The sequence below is a fragment of the Pyrus communis genome, chromosome 11 (assembly GCF_041283825.1).
Source record: "Pyrus communis isolate YQ-2024b chromosome 11, ASM4128382v1, whole genome shotgun sequence".
NCBI classification, from domain to species: domain Eukaryota; kingdom Viridiplantae; phylum Streptophyta; class Magnoliopsida; order Rosales; family Rosaceae; genus Pyrus; species Pyrus communis.
Genome location: NC_142575.1, coordinates 30,325,758 through 30,344,514, shown reverse-complemented (window position 1 = coordinate 30,344,514; position 18,757 = coordinate 30,325,758). Strand labels below are relative to the sequence as shown.

General features: G+C 39.5%; 1 protein-coding gene across 2 annotated transcripts; it reads right to left on the bottom strand.

Annotated features, from left to right (window-relative positions):
- Positions 1-5,698: 5,698 nt before the first annotated feature.
- LOC137741690 (beta-carotene isomerase D27, chloroplastic-like) lies at positions 5,699-15,743 on the bottom strand. 2 transcript variants are annotated; one of them, XM_088679413.1, is made up of 7 exons: positions 15,491-15,743; positions 15,234-15,373; positions 14,773-14,865; positions 14,176-14,237; positions 13,537-13,643; positions 5,838-5,930; positions 5,699-5,742 (listed from the first exon to the last, which is right to left on the bottom strand). In XM_088679413.1, the coding sequence occupies exons 1-7, from the start codon at positions 15,741-15,743 to the stop codon at positions 5,699-5,701; spliced, it is 792 nt and encodes a 263-aa protein (XP_088535539.1). The 2 variants fall into 2 exon arrangements, with proteins under 2 accessions (XP_088535539.1, XP_068337494.2); XM_068481393.2 differs by lacking the exon at positions 5,699-5,742 and having other exon boundaries at positions 5,752-5,930.
- Positions 15,744-18,757: the final 3,014 nt, after the last annotated feature.

Sequence of the window (18,757 nt, the reverse complement as noted above, 5' to 3'; positions counted from 1 at the left end):
GTGGTCATGACTTGCATGGTTGTACTACCGCTCGAATCAGCGTCGGAGAGTAGGGACTCTGAGTATTTCCTCGGGCTTTCCCCCTTTGATGCCCTTAGCGAGGCTAGGGTGATCACAGGCTCGTACCTCAAGTGCTCTTGTTCCTTTGACAAAGTTAATGCAGGGGCGGAAGCTGCAGCAAAAAGAGCTCTTGCCTTACTTCGGGTTATGATGCCCGAAATATCACCACTTGCGGCGATGATGTTCTTGTTCTTTGCTTTGATTGCAGGAACAGCTTGATCCTTTCTTGATGCCATTTGCGTTTTTCGATGATTTGAGGATAGAGATGAGAGGTAGAGATATCCCACCGGGCGTGCCAAATTTGTAAACACGAAAAATTCCTGAAACAAGAGACAAGAATACGTGTACAAAATATATTTTTTGTTTGTATTGATTTTGGGGTTACAATCTCTTTGTAATTTGATCCTCTGATTCTATCTTCGCAGGGTGTAGGTTTGTGGATGAGCTGTTGATCCAAAGGGCCGTCGGGGCTTGATCTAGGGATGAACAGTTGATGAACGGATCTTCGAGGGCTTTTGGGCTTGATCTTGAAGACTGGGTGTATGGATTTCTTCAAGGGGCCGTCGGGGCTTGATCTTGAGGGTTGATGGATGAGCGGATCTTCAAGGGCTTTTGGGCCTAATCTTGAAGACTGAGTGTATGGATTTCTTCAAGAGGCCGTCGGGGCTTGATCTTGAGGGTTGATGGATGAGCGGATCTTCAAGGGCTTTTGGGCCTAATCTTGAAGACTGATTGGATGTGTGGATTTGTTGAGGTTGTTGATCCAAAGGGCCGTTGGGGCTTGATCTTAGGACGAACGGATGATGAACACTTTCTTCAAGGGGCCGTCGGGGCTTGATCTTGAGTCGGTGGAAGTTCTTCAAGGGCCGTTGGGGCTTGACCTTTGAAGGAGGATTTGACGAAGAACGAAGAGTGTTTTCTTGATCCTTCGGGATTTGCTTGAGAGCTTTAGAGTTTCGAGGCTTCAAGGTTTTGGTGTGATGTAAATTCCCTTCTTTCTTTCTCTTCTTCCTTTCTTTCTTCCTTCCGAAATGAATGCCTTGGCCTCCTATTTATAGAATTTCAAAACTTGATTTTTGGATTTAAATAATCAGATGAAATAAATCATTTCTGCCAGATATTGACACGTGTCCTATTTGATGACCTTTCCAATTTATTTCGATTTTTCGTTGAGTCACACGCTACATGTAAAATTTATGTGAAACGTAAGCGTTGAAATTTTAATTATTGGTTAATATTCATTTCACCGAAATTTCGATGTCTACAATGATTCATAAGTAGAATATAGGAAAATCTACAATTGATGATCCAGAAACACAAACAATCCAAATACAATCTTAGGTCGGCAAGAAAAACCCAATCACAAACTTAAGTCGGCAAGAAAAACCCAGATGACAACTTTATAGATCTGAGTCCACAGAAGAAGAAAAATACAATTCCATATACGAATGCAATCACAGAACAACAAGAATCAAAGAAATTCTAGCTATGGCATCGGCCTTCGAACTTCAAGAATCAACAACAACAAAAAATTCACTAATTTGGGCATCGGCCTCCAGAAAAATAAAAAATCTTCAAACAACAAGATAACATGGCATCGGCCTTCAATTGGTATATAAATCCCCAAAAAAAAAATTCCAGTACTGTAATCAAATTAGAATTCTCCAATTTTGTATGCACAAATCAAGAACAACATCACCTCACATCCAGGCGTAGCAGCAGAAAACAACGAACCATCAACACCGCGTCAGCGAACCAGCTATGGATACCATCTTAATAATCACCATCTCAGAATATGATCTCAAAGAATTGAAGAATAACGCTTAACAGAGAAGAAAGAGGGAAAAACTTCAATATTTCTCATTAACTATATTTTTTAGAATACAGAGTACTTAACCGACAATACAAGGAGGGAAAATAATATTTATGTTAACAGCTCAAATACATTGGCTTAAGACAGAAGCTATTGTTGCACATGTGGCACTGTTGACATGGCAAATCATACTTATCCAATAAATCACTGGTCATCTAGTAGCTCATTTGATTAATGTATCCCCATCTATTACCAATGTAATTTGTCTCTGGAAGACTCTGTTTTATATGTAAAGTCCCCTTCCTACTTGGAGAAATTTTTACGAAGTGTTCGGTATTCAAGCGCGTATAACACGAGTCACAAAATAAGTGGAGTAAAACGGAAAAAATATATCATTTCTTCCACTTATATTATGACATGTGAAGTATCGCTTGAATACCTAACAATGCGTCCATTAGGTGTCGATTGTGTGCATCCGATCAACCCGTCACTTGCCTCACATATAGGGAACAACATTAGAGTTCACATGTAAATAAGAGATCTGATGTTCGAATATCATGAATGACAAATTCGATAGCAATTTATTACTTAACCCTTAGTGTAATGAAAATACTTGTGTCCCTCTCCTATGCAAATCTACTTGCCCACCACTTGAGATTAACGCATTTTCAACATACAAACATCATAATCAGAATCGTTCATTCTTTTTCTCATCATCTAAAGATCATTTCTGGAAAAAAATCATTTAATTCGGAGATCGTTTAGCCATTCATGTGTGTCAACCATTGAACACTTTTGATATAAAGTAGCATCCTCATGATGAGCCACATATTTGTTTTATGCATATGAATATCGTTTCTTCAAATGGAATGATTTTCTTTTTTTTTTTTTTTTTTTTTTTTTTTTGCATAAATGACAAAACGGTACAAATTATGATATTTGTACGATGAAAATACGTTGATCATTAGTGTAAAATATACCAGTGAATTAAAAATGCATTTTTTCATTATGGGCCTTAAAAGACCCGTTATTCATATGGGTTTGGGTCTTTCTTTGTAGCACCAGAAGGCACCATTGGGCCTGAGTCATCATGTTCCAACTATACACCAAGGTCCACCAAATTTTGGGCCTGATAAATTGGGTAAGAAAATTCCTCATGAACTAGTTAACCTTCAGGATCATTGACTTCCGCTTCGAATTCCCACCGCAGAAGATTGAAGTAATTAATCAAAGAGAAAGTGCCAAGGATCTAATTCACCTACAGCATTTGTTAGTAACTTATTTCTTTCTAATTCTCAAATGAGTATATTCTATCTGAAATTGTCTGATTTTTATCTAGTTTGGGTGATGATGATTGCATGATCACATTGTAACTTGAATTAAAACCCCAGTCTTTAGCTTTATTTTGATAACACATATAGTATTCTTATTTATTTAGACGGAAATTTGAATTTGCGTGTAAAGGCACAGATGAACACATTGTCCTAAACGACTGACCTAATCTACGTCAAAAGCCCTTAGCTTTATATATCATAGAATATGATGGCTTTAACACTGTTTATGAGCAAACGAGGAGACTAGGAGAAAGTGAAAATGCACCTCTCAAAAAATATGAACCCAATTCAGGGACAATAAGCCACTTCATAATGACTAGCTAATGACATCACAAGTTTTTTTTTTTTTTAGTGGGAGGATTGGGTTTAGTGGCTATAGTTAAAGTCCATAAAAGACTCAACCGGAGGCAGTCATGGAAGGTATTATATGGGACATTAACTATATTAAGAAGCAATTAAGTTCTGTTGAGTTTTTTTCCACTCCTCGTGCCTGCAATGGGACTGCTCATTTGGTGGCATCTTATGTCACAAGTGTGGGGGGTTATCATACGTGAGATTGTTTTGAAACAGAGTGGTTGTTTAATTTTCTAGCTTCTGATGTAAACATTTCAATTCGTATCTAATACTATTTCATCTTCGACGAAAGAAAAAAAAAAAAAAAAAAAAAAAAAAGAGAATTCAGAGGTTGGTTTCTGGTATTTCTGGTACCTGTTATGATCCTCAGACTCAAAGAAAAGCTTAAATTCTGGTATTTCTTTTTCTTTGCAAACTCCAAAGTTATGTTTATATTTGTAGATTAACTTGCGTAGTAGTTTGACACGCAAATAAAATATTGACAGTGGTCGTGTAGTAACGCTTTTCGCACTTTTGATGCGGTTATTACTCATCTATTATATTCACTGATTTGTTATTATGTTCATACAAAATAAGAAGTTTTAACGAAAATTTCACGGTACTGTTCACTTTAACGAAAAACCACATTTTTACACTAAAAAGTCAATCATGATACTATTCACTTTACCCTCTATTTTGTCCTTATCATTAAAACTCAAAGTTTTTAAGTCATTTTCATTAGTTTTCCCTACAAAATATCGGTTTTCTTAATCCCACTTACAGATTGCCTATTTAGTGAAGTCCAACTCAGTTAAGTGGTCTGCCACCAGTTATCTTTTTTTCTTTTTTTTTTAAATTAAAAAGTAAAAAAAAACTCAGTTAAGTGGTCAAACCGACCGGACTGTATTACCTATATTGAAAGTGGTAGATTCCCTTGGAGTTTGGATTACCCTTAAAAAACCGGCTCATATATTAAGTGGTGAATTCTCTTGGAAGTTGGATTACCCTTACAAAACCGGCTCATATATTACAAGTGGTGGATTCCGTTAGAATTTGGCCTTCCTCTTCAAGCCATTGCGTCTCAGATTCAAAACTTCACCATTTTCTGTTCATATAAGCTACAAACATGCCTGATTCCTCTCCACTATCCTTCTAATACACATCTAGAACACACGAAGAAACTTCAAAGCATATTATTATGGTGAAAGAAATCCACTTTCACCAGTTGAATATTTTAATGGGTCAAAGACGGTCTCTTGGCACTTGGTTTTCTGTCTCAGTGAAATACAAAAGGCAACAGAAGAAGTCTCATCTGATGTTGAAAGTGGGAGACAAAACATTGCTAGGCCACCCTTTGCTCAACTTATACCCTACATTCCATCTGAACTCAATAACTCTTTCTCCTCCCAAGGAAACCTAATTGGAGTTTCCATTAGAGTAACTAAGAAGCTGAGACACATCATCAAAATTATTATTGCTATGAATATGGTGTTCCGGGGTTTCTATATTTTGAAACAGCCTAGAATATACTAAAAAATCCTAGAAGGGAAAATTTTAAGCAGATTACTAATTAAACAGCTAATCATTTGAGGGGAAAAAAAAGTTAGATTTGAATTGAAATGTCTGGTCACATATTTGTACATCATTATTCTTCGTGATTTCTTCCTGATGCGTCATGGGAAAAAAATGAAGATTCAACTAGGATCAACAAATTCCATGAGTTGACACCATAATCTTTCTCAGTTGCGTGTTGGAGCTGCAAGTTTCTATGATTATTTACATTCTTGTAGTCATCTAGCTTGAACTTCTCCAAAGCTGTCGAAAGAAGAGACAGCGGACTGAAATGAGTTTTGATTGCTTTAATGATCCTAAGTTTGATTACTATATATTCTTGTGAATATTCAATTATGATTTCAATAGCCACTTTGTTATAGATGCATAAACAAATAGAATATGAGAGAACTAAGTCCTAATTCTAACTAGTCCGATTATGAAACAAACGTCGATATATTCTTTATTAAAGTTTACATTTTCAACTGTTCTTTAACAAAGAATGATCAACGTGCTGCACATAGAATTTCTAGATTCTAATAGCTTAGTTTTGCAACTTTAGCCAAAATTACCTCTCTTTTTTTGCCATGGAAAGCATCCCATGGTTTTACTTGGAGCAGTCATTACTGTTGTGCCTTTTATTTACTTTGCCTGCATGAATCAGTTATGCATGAGATATATGATGCTGGATATTAGGGTACGTAGGTAATACAACCGAGTAAAGTGATCAATATTTGAAGTATTACATAGTTTGTAGCATGGTTGCTTGAGTGCTGGATCGTTGGATATGTCTGGAGGATCCTGACCAAATATCATCTCACAGCTCATATCATCAAAATCTGCAATATCGAATGGTACACAATATGATTAGGTCAACAGTTATCTGCTAGATGTTGAGACATCTCTATTTTACTGATCATGGTTTGTCTAACAGCTATCCGACAAGTGGTGTATCCGAACAATGTTGATATTGGGTGCCTTCATCATATGTTATGGTGACATATATGGGCAAAGATGATTGGTCTCATGCACCCACCTACGCCCAACACACGGAGGAAGGGGGCGGGTAGCAAATCACCTTGTATAAAAAAATAAAAATAAATAAAAAAAAAGAGTGGTCTCATGAGGAAGAGGAGAGTTTAGTAGAAACCAATTAATCATGAAAATTCTGTATATAGAAGATTTATGGCTAGGAATTCTGGTATCAACACTCTCATGTAGTCATGTTAGAAGTTGGACGGTACAACTTGCAGATTTTGCACCCTTTGTGGGTTTATGCATGGACCCTCCATTTACATCATGATCATGGCCCTCCACATTTAAACTTTTACCATCACTTTGTCAGCCAGTCTTCTTTCCATTTTCGTTGATCTTTAATGAAAATATTTGAATAGTAAATTAACTTTAAGAGGATATTTGGCATAGCTTTTGTTACCAAAAGTTTGTAAATTTATAGTTTTTTTTTTCTCTCCTCTGTGAGAGCTTTCTCTCCGCCGTGAGAGCCTTCTCTCCGCCGTGAGAGCCCTCCTCTGTGAGCGTATTTCTCTTCTTGGTGAGAGTCTGATCGAGCAACCTTGAACACACGTCAGTTCCTGGTGTGAGAGTGTTTGCTTCTTCGTGAGTTCCGCCCCTGTGCGTGTGATTACAGGTTAGTGTTTTCGATCTGTGTTATGTGCTTCTCCGGTCAAGCTTTTGGGCTTTGATCTACTGGGTGGTGGGCAACTGAGTCTCTGGAAGCAGGAAGGTTGGTGGAGAGAAGGCCTAGGGTGACGGATCGGGATTGGGATTCTTCAACCTAGGTCGATCTACCCCGCGAGGGCTGCAGGGGATGTTGAGCTGATCTGAGTGGGGGATTTGATTCTGTCAATTTGGATTTGTGGTCTGTGCGTTTTGGGGCTGCAGATGTAGTGAGTATTACCTGGGGCGGTGGGCTGCTATCATACTGGTAGGAAGTAGGGGGGATGCTGTAAGGGTGTATGGTGACGGTAAGGGGTGCGGCGTCTCAATTTTAGGGTGACTCTCTCTTCGAGGGGGAATGGGGTGGGTTGGGGTTTTATCAATTTAGGGTGACTCTCTTTGGGGGTACTGGGGTGGGCGTTGTGATTGGGGTGGGAACCATAAAGTATGTCAGTCTGGGTTGCGGGGGCTGGGTCTGTAGGTGGACAGGGGTGGGGTTTCATATTTTGACAATTTCAGTATCGAGGGTGATGGGGATTGCTGGGGTGATCCGAGAGAGGAATGGGATGGGTGATCCATCTTGAGGGTGTGTGTGTGTGTGTGTATGAGTGGGTGGTTTCTGATTTTGGGAGTCTAAAAAGAGGACTGGTCTTTCGGGCGTATGAATGAGGTCTAAGCCTCAGAGAGAAGAATGAGGCCGATGGATGAGTAGTTTCGGTAGAAAGGTCATACACTGCCTTTGAGACTTTTGATGCCATCGATCTGCTGAGACCTTTGATTATAGCAGGGGTGATAACTCCGATCCATTTTGGTTGGGGAGTGGGGGCTGCAGCGATTGGGAGGAGTGGTGTACCACCAGTAAGGTTGGTCGATTGGTTGCATTGCTGTGGATACTATAGTTGTGTTGATTTTTTTTTGGCCGAATTGAAGAAAGGGATTAGCTGGTATACTGGGTGGCTTATAAGTGTGGTCTGAGGTTGTTTACAGAAAGTAAAGGTTTCTTCTACGTCTCAGGCTGGGCGAGTGGGGCAGAGGTGTTACAGTGTGATGGCGACTAGTGGGGTGGATGAACTGGTGGTTCAACTGAACCAAACATTGGAGTTATCATCTATGGAGCAGGGAGTTAAATTGGTTGGGAAAGTATTTACGCAGAAACCAGTGAACAAATGGGGAGTCAGGAATATTCTTAGAGCAGCTTGGAAAGAATTGGGTGAGGTGGAAATAAAATGGGTAAGGGAGAATGTATTTATTATTGCGGTCAAAGATGAAAATGTGGCTTCAAAGATCATTGAGCAGGTCCCCTGGGCAGTGATGAAGAAGGTGTTCTCGGTCGTGAAATGGCCTCCGGAGCTCGCCTTAGAGGAGTTGGAGTTGAATGCTGTTCCATTTTGGACTCAAATAAGGGGAATCCCGCTGGGCTTAGCCTCTGTTGAGAATGTTCAGCGTGTAATCAAAGAGGCTGGGAAATTTATAGTCATGGAGGATCCCGGGCACGCCCGTGGATTTGTACGAGTAAGAATCTTAGTTGATACGGAGAAGCCATTATTCAAAGGTTGTTGGATTCGAAGGGAGTCAAATAAGGAAACCTGGGTGGAATTTCGGTATGAACGGCTTCAAGATTTCTGCTACAAGTGTGGACGGATTGGGCATATCAATACAGAATGCTCCGCTGAGATGCCTGGAGAAGGGAAGGTAGCGTATGGAGAGTGGATTAAGGCGCCGCCGATAAGAGAAGTGGTGATACCAACGAGAGTGGAGTGTGTGGGCAGGGGGGAACGCCGGCAGGCTGGGGCGGTGCGCGGACCGGGTTTCATGTCTGCACAGAATCAAGGTAGATTACGGATGTCAAACTCACAAAGAAATGAGAGTAATCAAACCACTGAGACTGGGGGAGCATCTCAGAGTCGTGGCACAGGTCAAAAAAAATGGCGTAGAAGAATGCGGGGGGAGGGAGAGGATTCGTCTTCCTACTCTGAAATGGAAAGCATCAAAACAGTGGGTGAAGGACAATTGGGCGATGTCCAGGGGGGCAATGACACTCTGTCCGCCCAGGGTGAGGACCCAATCTGGGGCAGTAAAAGAAGTGGGGAAGCACAGGATTTGATGCTCACTCAAGCTCCACAGAAGAAACTCAAGGGCCCGGTTACGGAGGAGAACTGCCAAGGTAGGGAGGCAGAGATAGGAAGGAGGTTAAACAGTAAGGATGGAGGGCTAATGATGGAAAGAGCGAACCGTACGGCGGAGGAAAATAAGAAATAAGTGAAAATACTGGAAGACAGGATGTAATGGAAGGGGGGTCGGACTTTGATAAAGGTAGGATGGTGACACGGAAGGCGGGCAAGTGGGCTCGGGGCGGTGGCGGCTGGCCTTCAACAGCCGCAGGCCAGCCATGAGTTATATCTTCTGGAACTGTCGTGGGCTAGGGTCGAACACGACAGTCAGGGCTCTTCATGGGCTTATTCGCAAAAAGATACCCTCTATGATCTTTTTATCGGAGACTAAGATGAAAGATCATAGAATTCTAGGGGTGAGGAGGAGATTGGGTTATGTTCATGGCTTTGATGTTTCGCCAGTTGGAAGTTCTGGAGGATTGAGCTTGTGGTGGGAGGACAATCTGGAGGTTAATATTATCTTTTCGTCCAAGCATAGTATTGATGCTGTGATGAGAATTAAAGGGCAAACGCATTGGAGTCGGATTACGGGTGTGTATGGAACGCCGTATAGAGGTGAGAAAAATATGTTTTGGGAATGGATGGTTAACCACTTTACCCCCACGGACATTCCTTGGATTTGTGGCGGGGACTTCAACGAATTCCTGTGGGATCATGAGAAGTCTGGTGGAGTTGAGGTTTTGTACAACAGGCCTAGGTTTTTAGAAGAGTTTCTGTCTTCCTCTCAGTTGATGGACTTGGGTTTCAATGGGCCGGCCTTTACGTGGAGAGGGATGAGAAAAGGGGATTGGGTGGAGGAGAGGTTAGACAGGGTCATGGCGAATGAGAAGTGGCAGCAACTCTGGCCGAACTCCCAAGTTATGCATGACACGGTTTTATCATCGGACCACTGCCCAGTTATTCTTATTTCCAATATTGAAGGGCAGAAAGGAAGGAAGATGTTCAGGTTTGAGGCGTATTGGGTCTCGGAGGAAGAGTGTAAGAATTTGGTGGAAAAGTGCTGGGATCGGCGGCATAATGGCAGCCCTGTGTATAGGTGGGTGAGATTTTTAAACGATTGCCGCTATCGTTTAAGCAGGTGGAATCACACTAAGTTTATGGGGCGAGGTAGCAGGATCCATGATCTTCTTTCCCAGTTAGATTTGCTCAAGCGGGATTGGGGTCCAAACTATGATGAGATAAGGGAAATATCTCGGCAGATTGATGAGTTAAGACTCCAAGAGGAGAGTTATTGGTGCCAGCGATCGAGGGTAAAATGGTTGAGGGAGGGGGATGCTAACACTCAGTTTTTTCACTCTTCAACCCTTCAGAGGCGGAGGAGAAATAAGATAGTGAAGCTTAGGGATGAGAATGGGAACTGGGTGGAGAGCCCGGCTCAGGTGCGTCAATTGGTGGATAATCACTTCACTTCAGTTTTTAGCTCGGCAGGGGATCGTAACTGGGGGTCGCTCCTAGATTGCATTAATCCATCGGTCTCGCCAGAAATGAATGAGGCGCTAATTGCACCAGTCACGGAGGAGGAGATAAAGGCGGCGGCTGGGAATATGGGAGGGCTGAAGGCTCCTGGCCCTGATGGTTTCCAGGGGATATTTTATCAGACATACTGGGAGATTGTGCGGGAGGGTGTTTCTGCTTTGGTTAGAGATTTGATTCAGGATGCTGCGGGTTCGAGTTTGATAAATCAGACTCATGTGGTGCTGATTCCCAAAGTCCCAAATCCGGAAGTTGTGTCGCAATTCAGACCGATTAGTCTGTGCAACTACTCGTACAAAATTCTGTCAAAGATTCTTGCTAACCGGTTGAAGGTATTATTACCTAAAATCATCTCTCCTTCTCAGAATGCTTTTGTGACGGGTAGACAAATTCAGGATTGTATTGGCATAGCCCATGAGATGTTTCATTATCTGAAGGGAAGGAAAGCTCGGAATAGATTTGAAATGGGGATTAAACTTGATATGCAGAAGGCGTATGATAGGGTTGAATGGGATTTTTTGGATGCGGTAATGGAAAGAATGGGTTTTTGCAGTAGATGGAGATCGTTAATTAGTGGTTGTGTTTCGTCTGTGAAGTTCGCTGTTCTCCTAAATGGGCAGGCTGGAAAGTCCTTTGCTCCCTCGAGGGGTCTCCGTCAGGGGGATCCTCTTTCTCCTTATTTATTTATTTTGGTGGGGGAAGTTCTATCCAAACTGATTCAGGGTGCGGTTGACCAAAGGAGGTTGGAAGGTGTCAAGATAGGTGGATCCGGACCCGTGATTTCTCACCTCTTCTTTGCGGATGATACCCTTCTGTTTTTGCGGGCTGATATGAAAAACTGCGGGAATTTAAGACATCTGCTGGACAATTTTTGTGTGGCGTCGGGGCAGAAGGTAAATTTGGAGAAATCCAGTGTATTTTTTGGGGCTAACGTTCCGAAGGTGAATGCTGAGCAGATGGGGAACGCCCTTGATATGAAGGTAGTACTCAATCCGGGAACATATTTGGGGGTCCCTACCATATGGGGTCGGTCGAAAAAGCGTGGTCTTGCTTATGTAAAAGGAAGAGTAATGGAAAAGCTACAAGGGTGGAAACAAAATACTCTTTCCCGTGCCGGTAAAAAGGTTTTAATTAAGGCTGTTATCCAAGCTATCCCGACATTCCCAATGTGCATTTTCAAATTCCCAACCGCTGTTTGTAAGGAATTGGATGCGTTGGTGGCTGGGTTTTGGTGGGGATGTAAGGAGGGAGCCCACAAGATTCACTGGGTTTCAAATGAGGTTTTGGGTTTGCCAAAAGACATGGGTGGTTTAGGCTTCAGAAATTTTCAGGAATTTAATGATGCTCTGCTTGCTAAACAGTGCTGGCGTTTAATCACGGAACCGGATTCGCTATGGGCTAAGGTGATTAAGGCTCGGTATTTTCCACATAGCTCGATCTGGGATGCAAAGAAGGGTGGGCGGGCCTCTTGGGCGTGGAGCAGCCTCATCTGTGGCAGGGACCTGATTAGGGAGGGCTCACATTGGCAGATCTTGGGTGGTCAGGAGGTGCGGGTGTGGCAGGATAGGTGGCTTCCATCTTTGCCCCTTGGACACCAGGAGCCGGTTGGCCAGGTTGCGGTTACTCCCAGTTTAAGGGTCAGTGCACTTATCTGTCCGGAGTCGGGGCGGTGGAATATTAACTTTTTACAGCCTTTCATATCGGGGGAGGCTATGCAGGCGATTGAGGAGACGCCTCTTGGAGATTTAAGTCGTAAAGATAGACTTATATGGGATACGAGTAAGAACGGCTCTTATTCAGTCAAGTCAGGATACAGATGGCTGCAAGGAAGATCGTTGGCGAGAAGGGATTTGCGTCGGCCTTCTGTTCGTGGGGTTCCCAAAGCGTTTTGGAAGGTGATCTGGAAGCTGGAGGTGCCCCCCATGTTACGGCATTTCTTGTGGCTTACTGTTCATAATTGTCTTCCTACTCGGGAGGCACTGTTCCGACGAAGGTCCTCTCAAACCTCTTCTTGTCCTATTTGCTGCTGCCATGATGAAACCATTGAGCACATTTTCCTTTCCTGCTCTTGGGTTGAGCCAATTTGGTTTGGAGGGGCTTTGGGTTATAAAATGGATCGTCTTTCTCTCCCTTCTTGGTCGGACTGGATTCAGGGGGTTTTCTCTCCAAATTTATGCAACTCTGGAGATATAATGTGGAGACAATCTTATATTGTTTTTACCTGTTGGTGCATTTGGAAGGCTCGCTGTGATTTTGTTTTTAAAGGGGTGCCCATTAACCCGTTAAAGGTCCTGGCTGCTGTCTCTGCGGCGGTGAGCTCGTTTTTTAGTGCAAAGGCAAAGGATGGGGATAGAGGAGGGGGTGACAGAAGGAGGAACATTCAAGTTACGAGATGGTGCGCTCCGGCCTACCCTTTTGTGAAGATAAATGTGGATGCTAGCTGGTCCAAAGCATCAAAAAAGGGTTTTGTTGGATTGATTGTGAGGGACATGGAGAGTAAGTTCGTGGCTGCTGCGCGGCATCCTATTACTGCTCCTTCTGCTGCAGCAGCGGAGGCTTCTGCGTTGTTGCACGGGTGCAGGCTCGGTGCAGAGCTGGGTGTAAGGTATGTAATTCTGGAATCGGACTCCTTGGATGCGATTAAATGCCTTTCTAGCTCGCTGTCTATGGGTAGTTGGGAGGCATACCCGGTGCTGGCTCGGGTTAAACAGTTGGGGGGGGATTTCTTGGATTGCCGATGGTCTTGGGTGCCACGGTCTGCTAATGGCGTGGCTCACAAGATTGCATCAATTGGTTTTTCGGAGATGAGTGATGTTGTTTGGGTCGTTAGGCCCCCATCTTCGTTGGTCTATGTATTGAACAATGACGGATTACCTTGCCCTCATTAATGGGTTAGGGTGGTGATGGGGGTGACGCCTCTACTTGGTGGAGGGGTCGTTGTGGTTTATCCCTTGACACTGCTTGGTATTGTTATTATGTTTGCCTCTCCGTAGGCCTATTTATGATATGGTATTTGGTTTCCAAAAAAAAAAAAAAAGTTTGTAAATTTATTTTGAATAGCCTAAATCATTAGTCTGACTATAGAACAGACGTTTGTTCTTTGTTACTACATAAACATACTTACTTGGAACCATGTTGACAGGAATTCCAAGGGAAGTCTTGATGAAGCTTTGAGATGGCACCTTGCACATATTAAGGCACATCCCTACACAATTGGTTTCCTCTAAAAACCTGCAAATTTGTTGGAAAAATAAGAGAGAAGTTATAAAAAAAATTGTCTTAAAACAAAAAAGTGGAAAAAGGAATTGTTAAGCCAAAGATTATGCTGAAGGTGATTGAAGTATGAGTTTTATATGGTGATGATAATTACGTGTGATGACAATTAGATGATTAATCATGATGGTAATGCAGAAGAAAGGAGGGCAGGATTAGCACAATGATTGGTGCAGATTGTTTTCAAGCAATGGAGATGTCTTAGCTATTTAACAAAAAAAAAATTTGGAGGTGTCTTAGGTTGGTGAGGAGGTGGGACCCTTTAATTTTGAGGGTAAAAACTGAGAGATTTTTTAGTATGCTTGGAACACATAGTTGTACATCACATGTCATTATATAAGTAGAGTGAAATTTCATAAAAATAAAACTTTCATCTACTTATATAATAATATGTGATGTATTATTCTGCATTGTAGCTACACTTAAAAATTTCTCGTAAAAATGAGGAGTGAAATTGAGTTACAATGAAGGGTGAAAGCAAAAAACTTACCTGCACTTCTTGATGTACACTACATTTTTCTCTTTTCTTCCATTGAGCTCCGATTGCTTTACCTTCAAGAGTTAGATCACTCTAGTTACAATTTTTCCAATTCAACTTCATTTAAAATGCTAATTGCTTGTGCACATGAGTGTTCTATTTGTGAGAAAGATTATGCAAGTGACTAAACCCTGATAACTTTTCATATTTATATTACAAAACAGTGTTAAAATCAATCATATGTGCTGGGAAGCTAATTTATTTGTTTTTTGTGTGCACGACTGAACTTGACATTTCTTAAGTAAAAGAGAGATTTTTTAGTAAATAAGAAACAGCCCGACATAACAAGTGTAACAATAATATAATTAGTCAGAAACTTAAAAAAAAATTATGATCAATTGTATTATTACAATTTGCCTAACAAACAACATTCATGACATACTAAAATATTTCTCCAAACAAAGTGGTCGAAGTAATGGTATGCTACGACCGGCCAAATGACATATATATATCGAAGCATTTTAATCTAAAAGAGGAAAAAGGAGCAATTTAATATAACATAATTTACATTTATATAATAAAAAAAGAATACTGTCTCCTTCTACTTACCTCACAGGGTCCCACCAACCAGGCAAAGAAGATGGTGGTGAAGACTGCGAAGTATTCCCTGGCAAATTTTGATTCAGGTAGGATTGTTCTAAGCTGTTCATTGGAAAACACAATTTTAGCACAAGGTAAAGAAAGGTATGCACATATAAACCAGAACATGAGAAAATTAAAATGAACAACAGTAGAAAAAACAAAGGTACTGCAGGCAGCTAAAGAACCAAACACCAAAATACATGTCGATTAATAAAGTTATCTTTTGATAATCTTCTCTAAACTATGAGATATGGACGAAGGTTCAAACTTTGATATATAAAAAGAAGCAGACGATGCTGTCTAACAACTTGACTATGCTCATGTTTGCTTAAAATGCTTTTCTTTTTCTGTGTCTAATGTGAAGTACGTAAAATGAGATGTTCTGGAAGAAAATAAAACAATATATATATATATATATATGAATTTACCAAGGAAAATACTGGCTTTGGGAAGGCAGTATCAAGAGCTTGAAGAACTAGTTCTCTCTGTTTTGCTGGATTAAACTTCCTGGATGCAACTGTTGCTGCCTCCACCAAGCTTTCATACCCGCTCCTATTGTTTCTCAACCCTGCAATAACATTAAAATATAAAAAAAACAAACCTCAAATAATGTCATTTGTGAATCATTTTTCTTTTTTTCAGTCCATTAAATTTTGAGATGAACGAGTGAATAAAGTGAGAGAACCTGTTGCAGCCTGGACATTCTGAGACAGATGATTAATGGCAATTCGGTCGAACCAGTTATCTTTGTAAACTCTCTTCCCTTCTACTGCAGCATCTGCCGGTCTTGCGTCTGTTGCTATGTTCATGTTCTCCGCCGGCGTTGTAAGCACAGCGACAATCGAACAACGCCGTAGCTTGTGTTCATGTACATGCCTTGGTTGAGCCAGTGTGGTTATTACGAAGCTCCTGCTTTGTAGAAAATGTGATGCTTCCATGTTTGAGAGAGAGAGAGAGAGAGAGAGAGCTAATGAGAACAAAGAGTGCATGGAGAGCATTTTAAAGGAAAGGGCATGTGAGAGATCCTGTGGTTTTGGAATCTTGCCAACTTAAAACTCTTGAGATATTTCATGGAGGGCTGGAGATACCCTTTTAGCTATTATGCATTTGTTTTTGTTGGGAAATTTTGAAATAGGTCCAATTTTATAAACCACCTTTTGAAATAGGTCTAATTTTTAGTGACTTTTGATTTTTGAAATAGATCCAATTTTTAGTTACTTTGGACCCATATCAAAAAACCCCTTATTTGTTTTGGTGTGTTTGGGAATTTGGTGGGAGCCAATTTCCAAGTGGGAGTAAACTAAGGCATTTGGTGTATTTTGAAGTACCAAACACAAAATATAAACTGACAGTGATATCGACGGAGTAGTATATATCTCTTATATAAATTGACTTGTTAAATTATTTGTAATTCTTAGAGTTGTTATTGTCTAAAAAAATGTTACATAAGTATTTAAATATCTCTTGTGTATTCGCAAAATGGAGTTGTCGATAATCAGGAGGAGTAAAACAATACCTTTCCAAAATTTCGAGGAATATTGACAATTTTTTTAATACTTCAATCGAATATTCAACAAAATTAATTTAGGGGATTTTAGAGATATTTCAACGAAGATTTGGGTAATTTTTTTTGTGAACTTCGGCGCAAATTTGATCATAAGATTTCTTTTAGTTGTTAGCAAATTTGAAATAGAAAGACAGCAAAAACAATTCTCACAACTATAATACTTTTGTTTTTTTTTTTTTTTTTTTTTTTTTAAACTTTTCTCATATTGTTAAAGGTTTTTCATATACTATTATAAAGTACAAACAACAAGGAACAGAACAAAGAAAATGTATTTTATATATTGTAATATAAATTCAAGTTCTTATTAGTGTAACATTGTACTCAAATTTATTTTTTTTCCCGTGCATGCAAATTTCGTAGTGTAAATTATTTTACAAAGTTTATATGTCACATAGATTTATTTGTTGATTTTTGGAATTTGTAGAAATTTCAAACATAACTTTATGTTTATTAGACTGAAATCGAACTTAAATACTTGATTATACATTCTTCTCTTATACAAACGCAAATAATAAATTGCAGTTTGAGAAGTACATGACGAATTTGTTGTTCTAATGATTCTATAATGTCTACTTGTTGAATAACCAATCTCAAAAAAGTTAATGTTGGGTTTATAGGAATGAAAAATGGGTCTATAAAGACAATATAATGGGTCTAAGAGCGTTTGATCAATTTGACAATGAAAATTTTGTTTGTGATCATTTTAGCAATTAATGATGGGTTTATAAGAATGGAAAGATAGGTCTATAAAGTAAAATAATGAGTCTATAAGAGCGCCTGATTAGTTTGACAATCAAAATTTAATTTTTGACCATTTAGCAAATTAATGATGGGTTTATAAGAATAAAAAGATGGGATTATAAAGGTAATATAATGGGTTTAGAAGAGCGTCTGGTCAGTATGACAGTCAAAATTTATTTTCTGATCATTCTAGCAAATTAATGATGAGTTCATAAGAATGAAAAAAATGAGTCTACAAAGATAATATAATCGATCTATAAAAGCGTATGATCAATTTGACAATCAAAATTTAGTTTCTGATCACTTTACAAATTGCCCTTTGAAGTGTGAGATACACTCTCTTATATAGTAACTTTCTTTTAAGTTTTACCTTCACCTATGGGGTGAAAATCAAGCCTATTATGTCACTTGGAACATATGAAAAATGATTGAAAATATACCAAACAAGAATACAGCCACATGCATTGGACAAAAGACAAAAAACAAAAATTAAAATGAACTTTGAATCAACGATTTTCCGTCAAAGCCCAGCAATTAAGCCACGTATACAACCACAAAACCAAAGAATAAAAATGGCAGGAGCTGCAAAAGCACTGGTTCATGGGTGTCACCGACCGGAGTAGTCTTATGTCCCATGGGTTAATTAACTTAGATAAACAATTTGTAATTTTGATGTAAAGCTGTTATCAGCACTTTAAAAATATCATTGTGAATTTCTTCTTATGAAAACACGAAAGTTGCAGTGTACTTTGAGGAAGACGAAATGAATTTTTAGTGTTGCTAACAACAATTTTGATAGGAAAAGGGTAATCACTCCTCTTTTTTTTTTCTCTACACACTTTTATTTAACCATATCCATTGTTTTTATTGAATTTGTCAATCTAAGTTTTTATTAAATTTGTCAATCTAATAGTTAAAAATAAAGAAAAATACATAGAACGAAAAAAATGATGTATGATAATCATTTCCCCCGTTCTAATAATGTTGAAAACCTAAGCATTATATCATATGAAAAATATGAAACATGCTTGAGCATAAAGTTAACAAAATCTATATTAGAAATTGAACTTTGAGACAGCAACGTGCTGCCAATCCATGTACGGGAATCACATGTGCTGAATTTTTCAGTGTATTCAAAACATTGAATGGTACACTACTGTCATTATATAAGTGGAGGAAAGTTTTATTTTTCAAAAAAAAAAAAAAAAATGTTCCTCCATTTATATAACAAATGTTATATCATTTCGTATTTCGAACATACTGAATAATCTCTCCACCAAAAAGAAAGATTCTCTCATGTTACTAATTTATCATCATTATTTCACCCATCAAATGGATGAGAGGGCAAGGGCTTAAGATTCGAGAAGGCAAACACTTTTTTTTTTTTTTCTTTTTACTACGAAAAATACTTGTACTCCAAGCTAGATTTAAACAACCGGACCAAACCCAAGAGCATTCAAGTAAGACCCTAACCACAATTTGGATATAGTTTCGATTCTCTCACGGACATTGGATTTAATGGGTTGATAACTTGATAACAATGCAAAATTGGGTCATCTAAAGAAAACACAAAAGTTGAGTGAACAAACACCCAACAGGATCCTCTCCGAATCATTTTGGTGAGAATTCTTTTTTAAATTCGTA

What these genes read in the sequence shown, in the direction of transcription:
- LOC137741690 (XM_068481393.2), bottom strand. Translation starts at nt 15,743, where the DNA reads ATGGAAGCATCACATTTTCTACAAAGCAGGAGCTTCGTAATAACCACA. An exon ending in CAAAGCCAGTATTTTCCTTG is followed by an intron (nt 14,866 to 15,233) that starts GTAAATTCATAT and finishes TCCAATGAACAG; the next exon opens with CTTAGAACAATCCTACCTGA. An exon ending in GTGTACATCAAGAAGTGCAG is followed by an intron (nt 13,644 to 14,175) that starts GTAAGTTTTTTG and finishes ACAAATTTGCAG; the next exon opens with GTTTTTAGAGGAAACCAATT.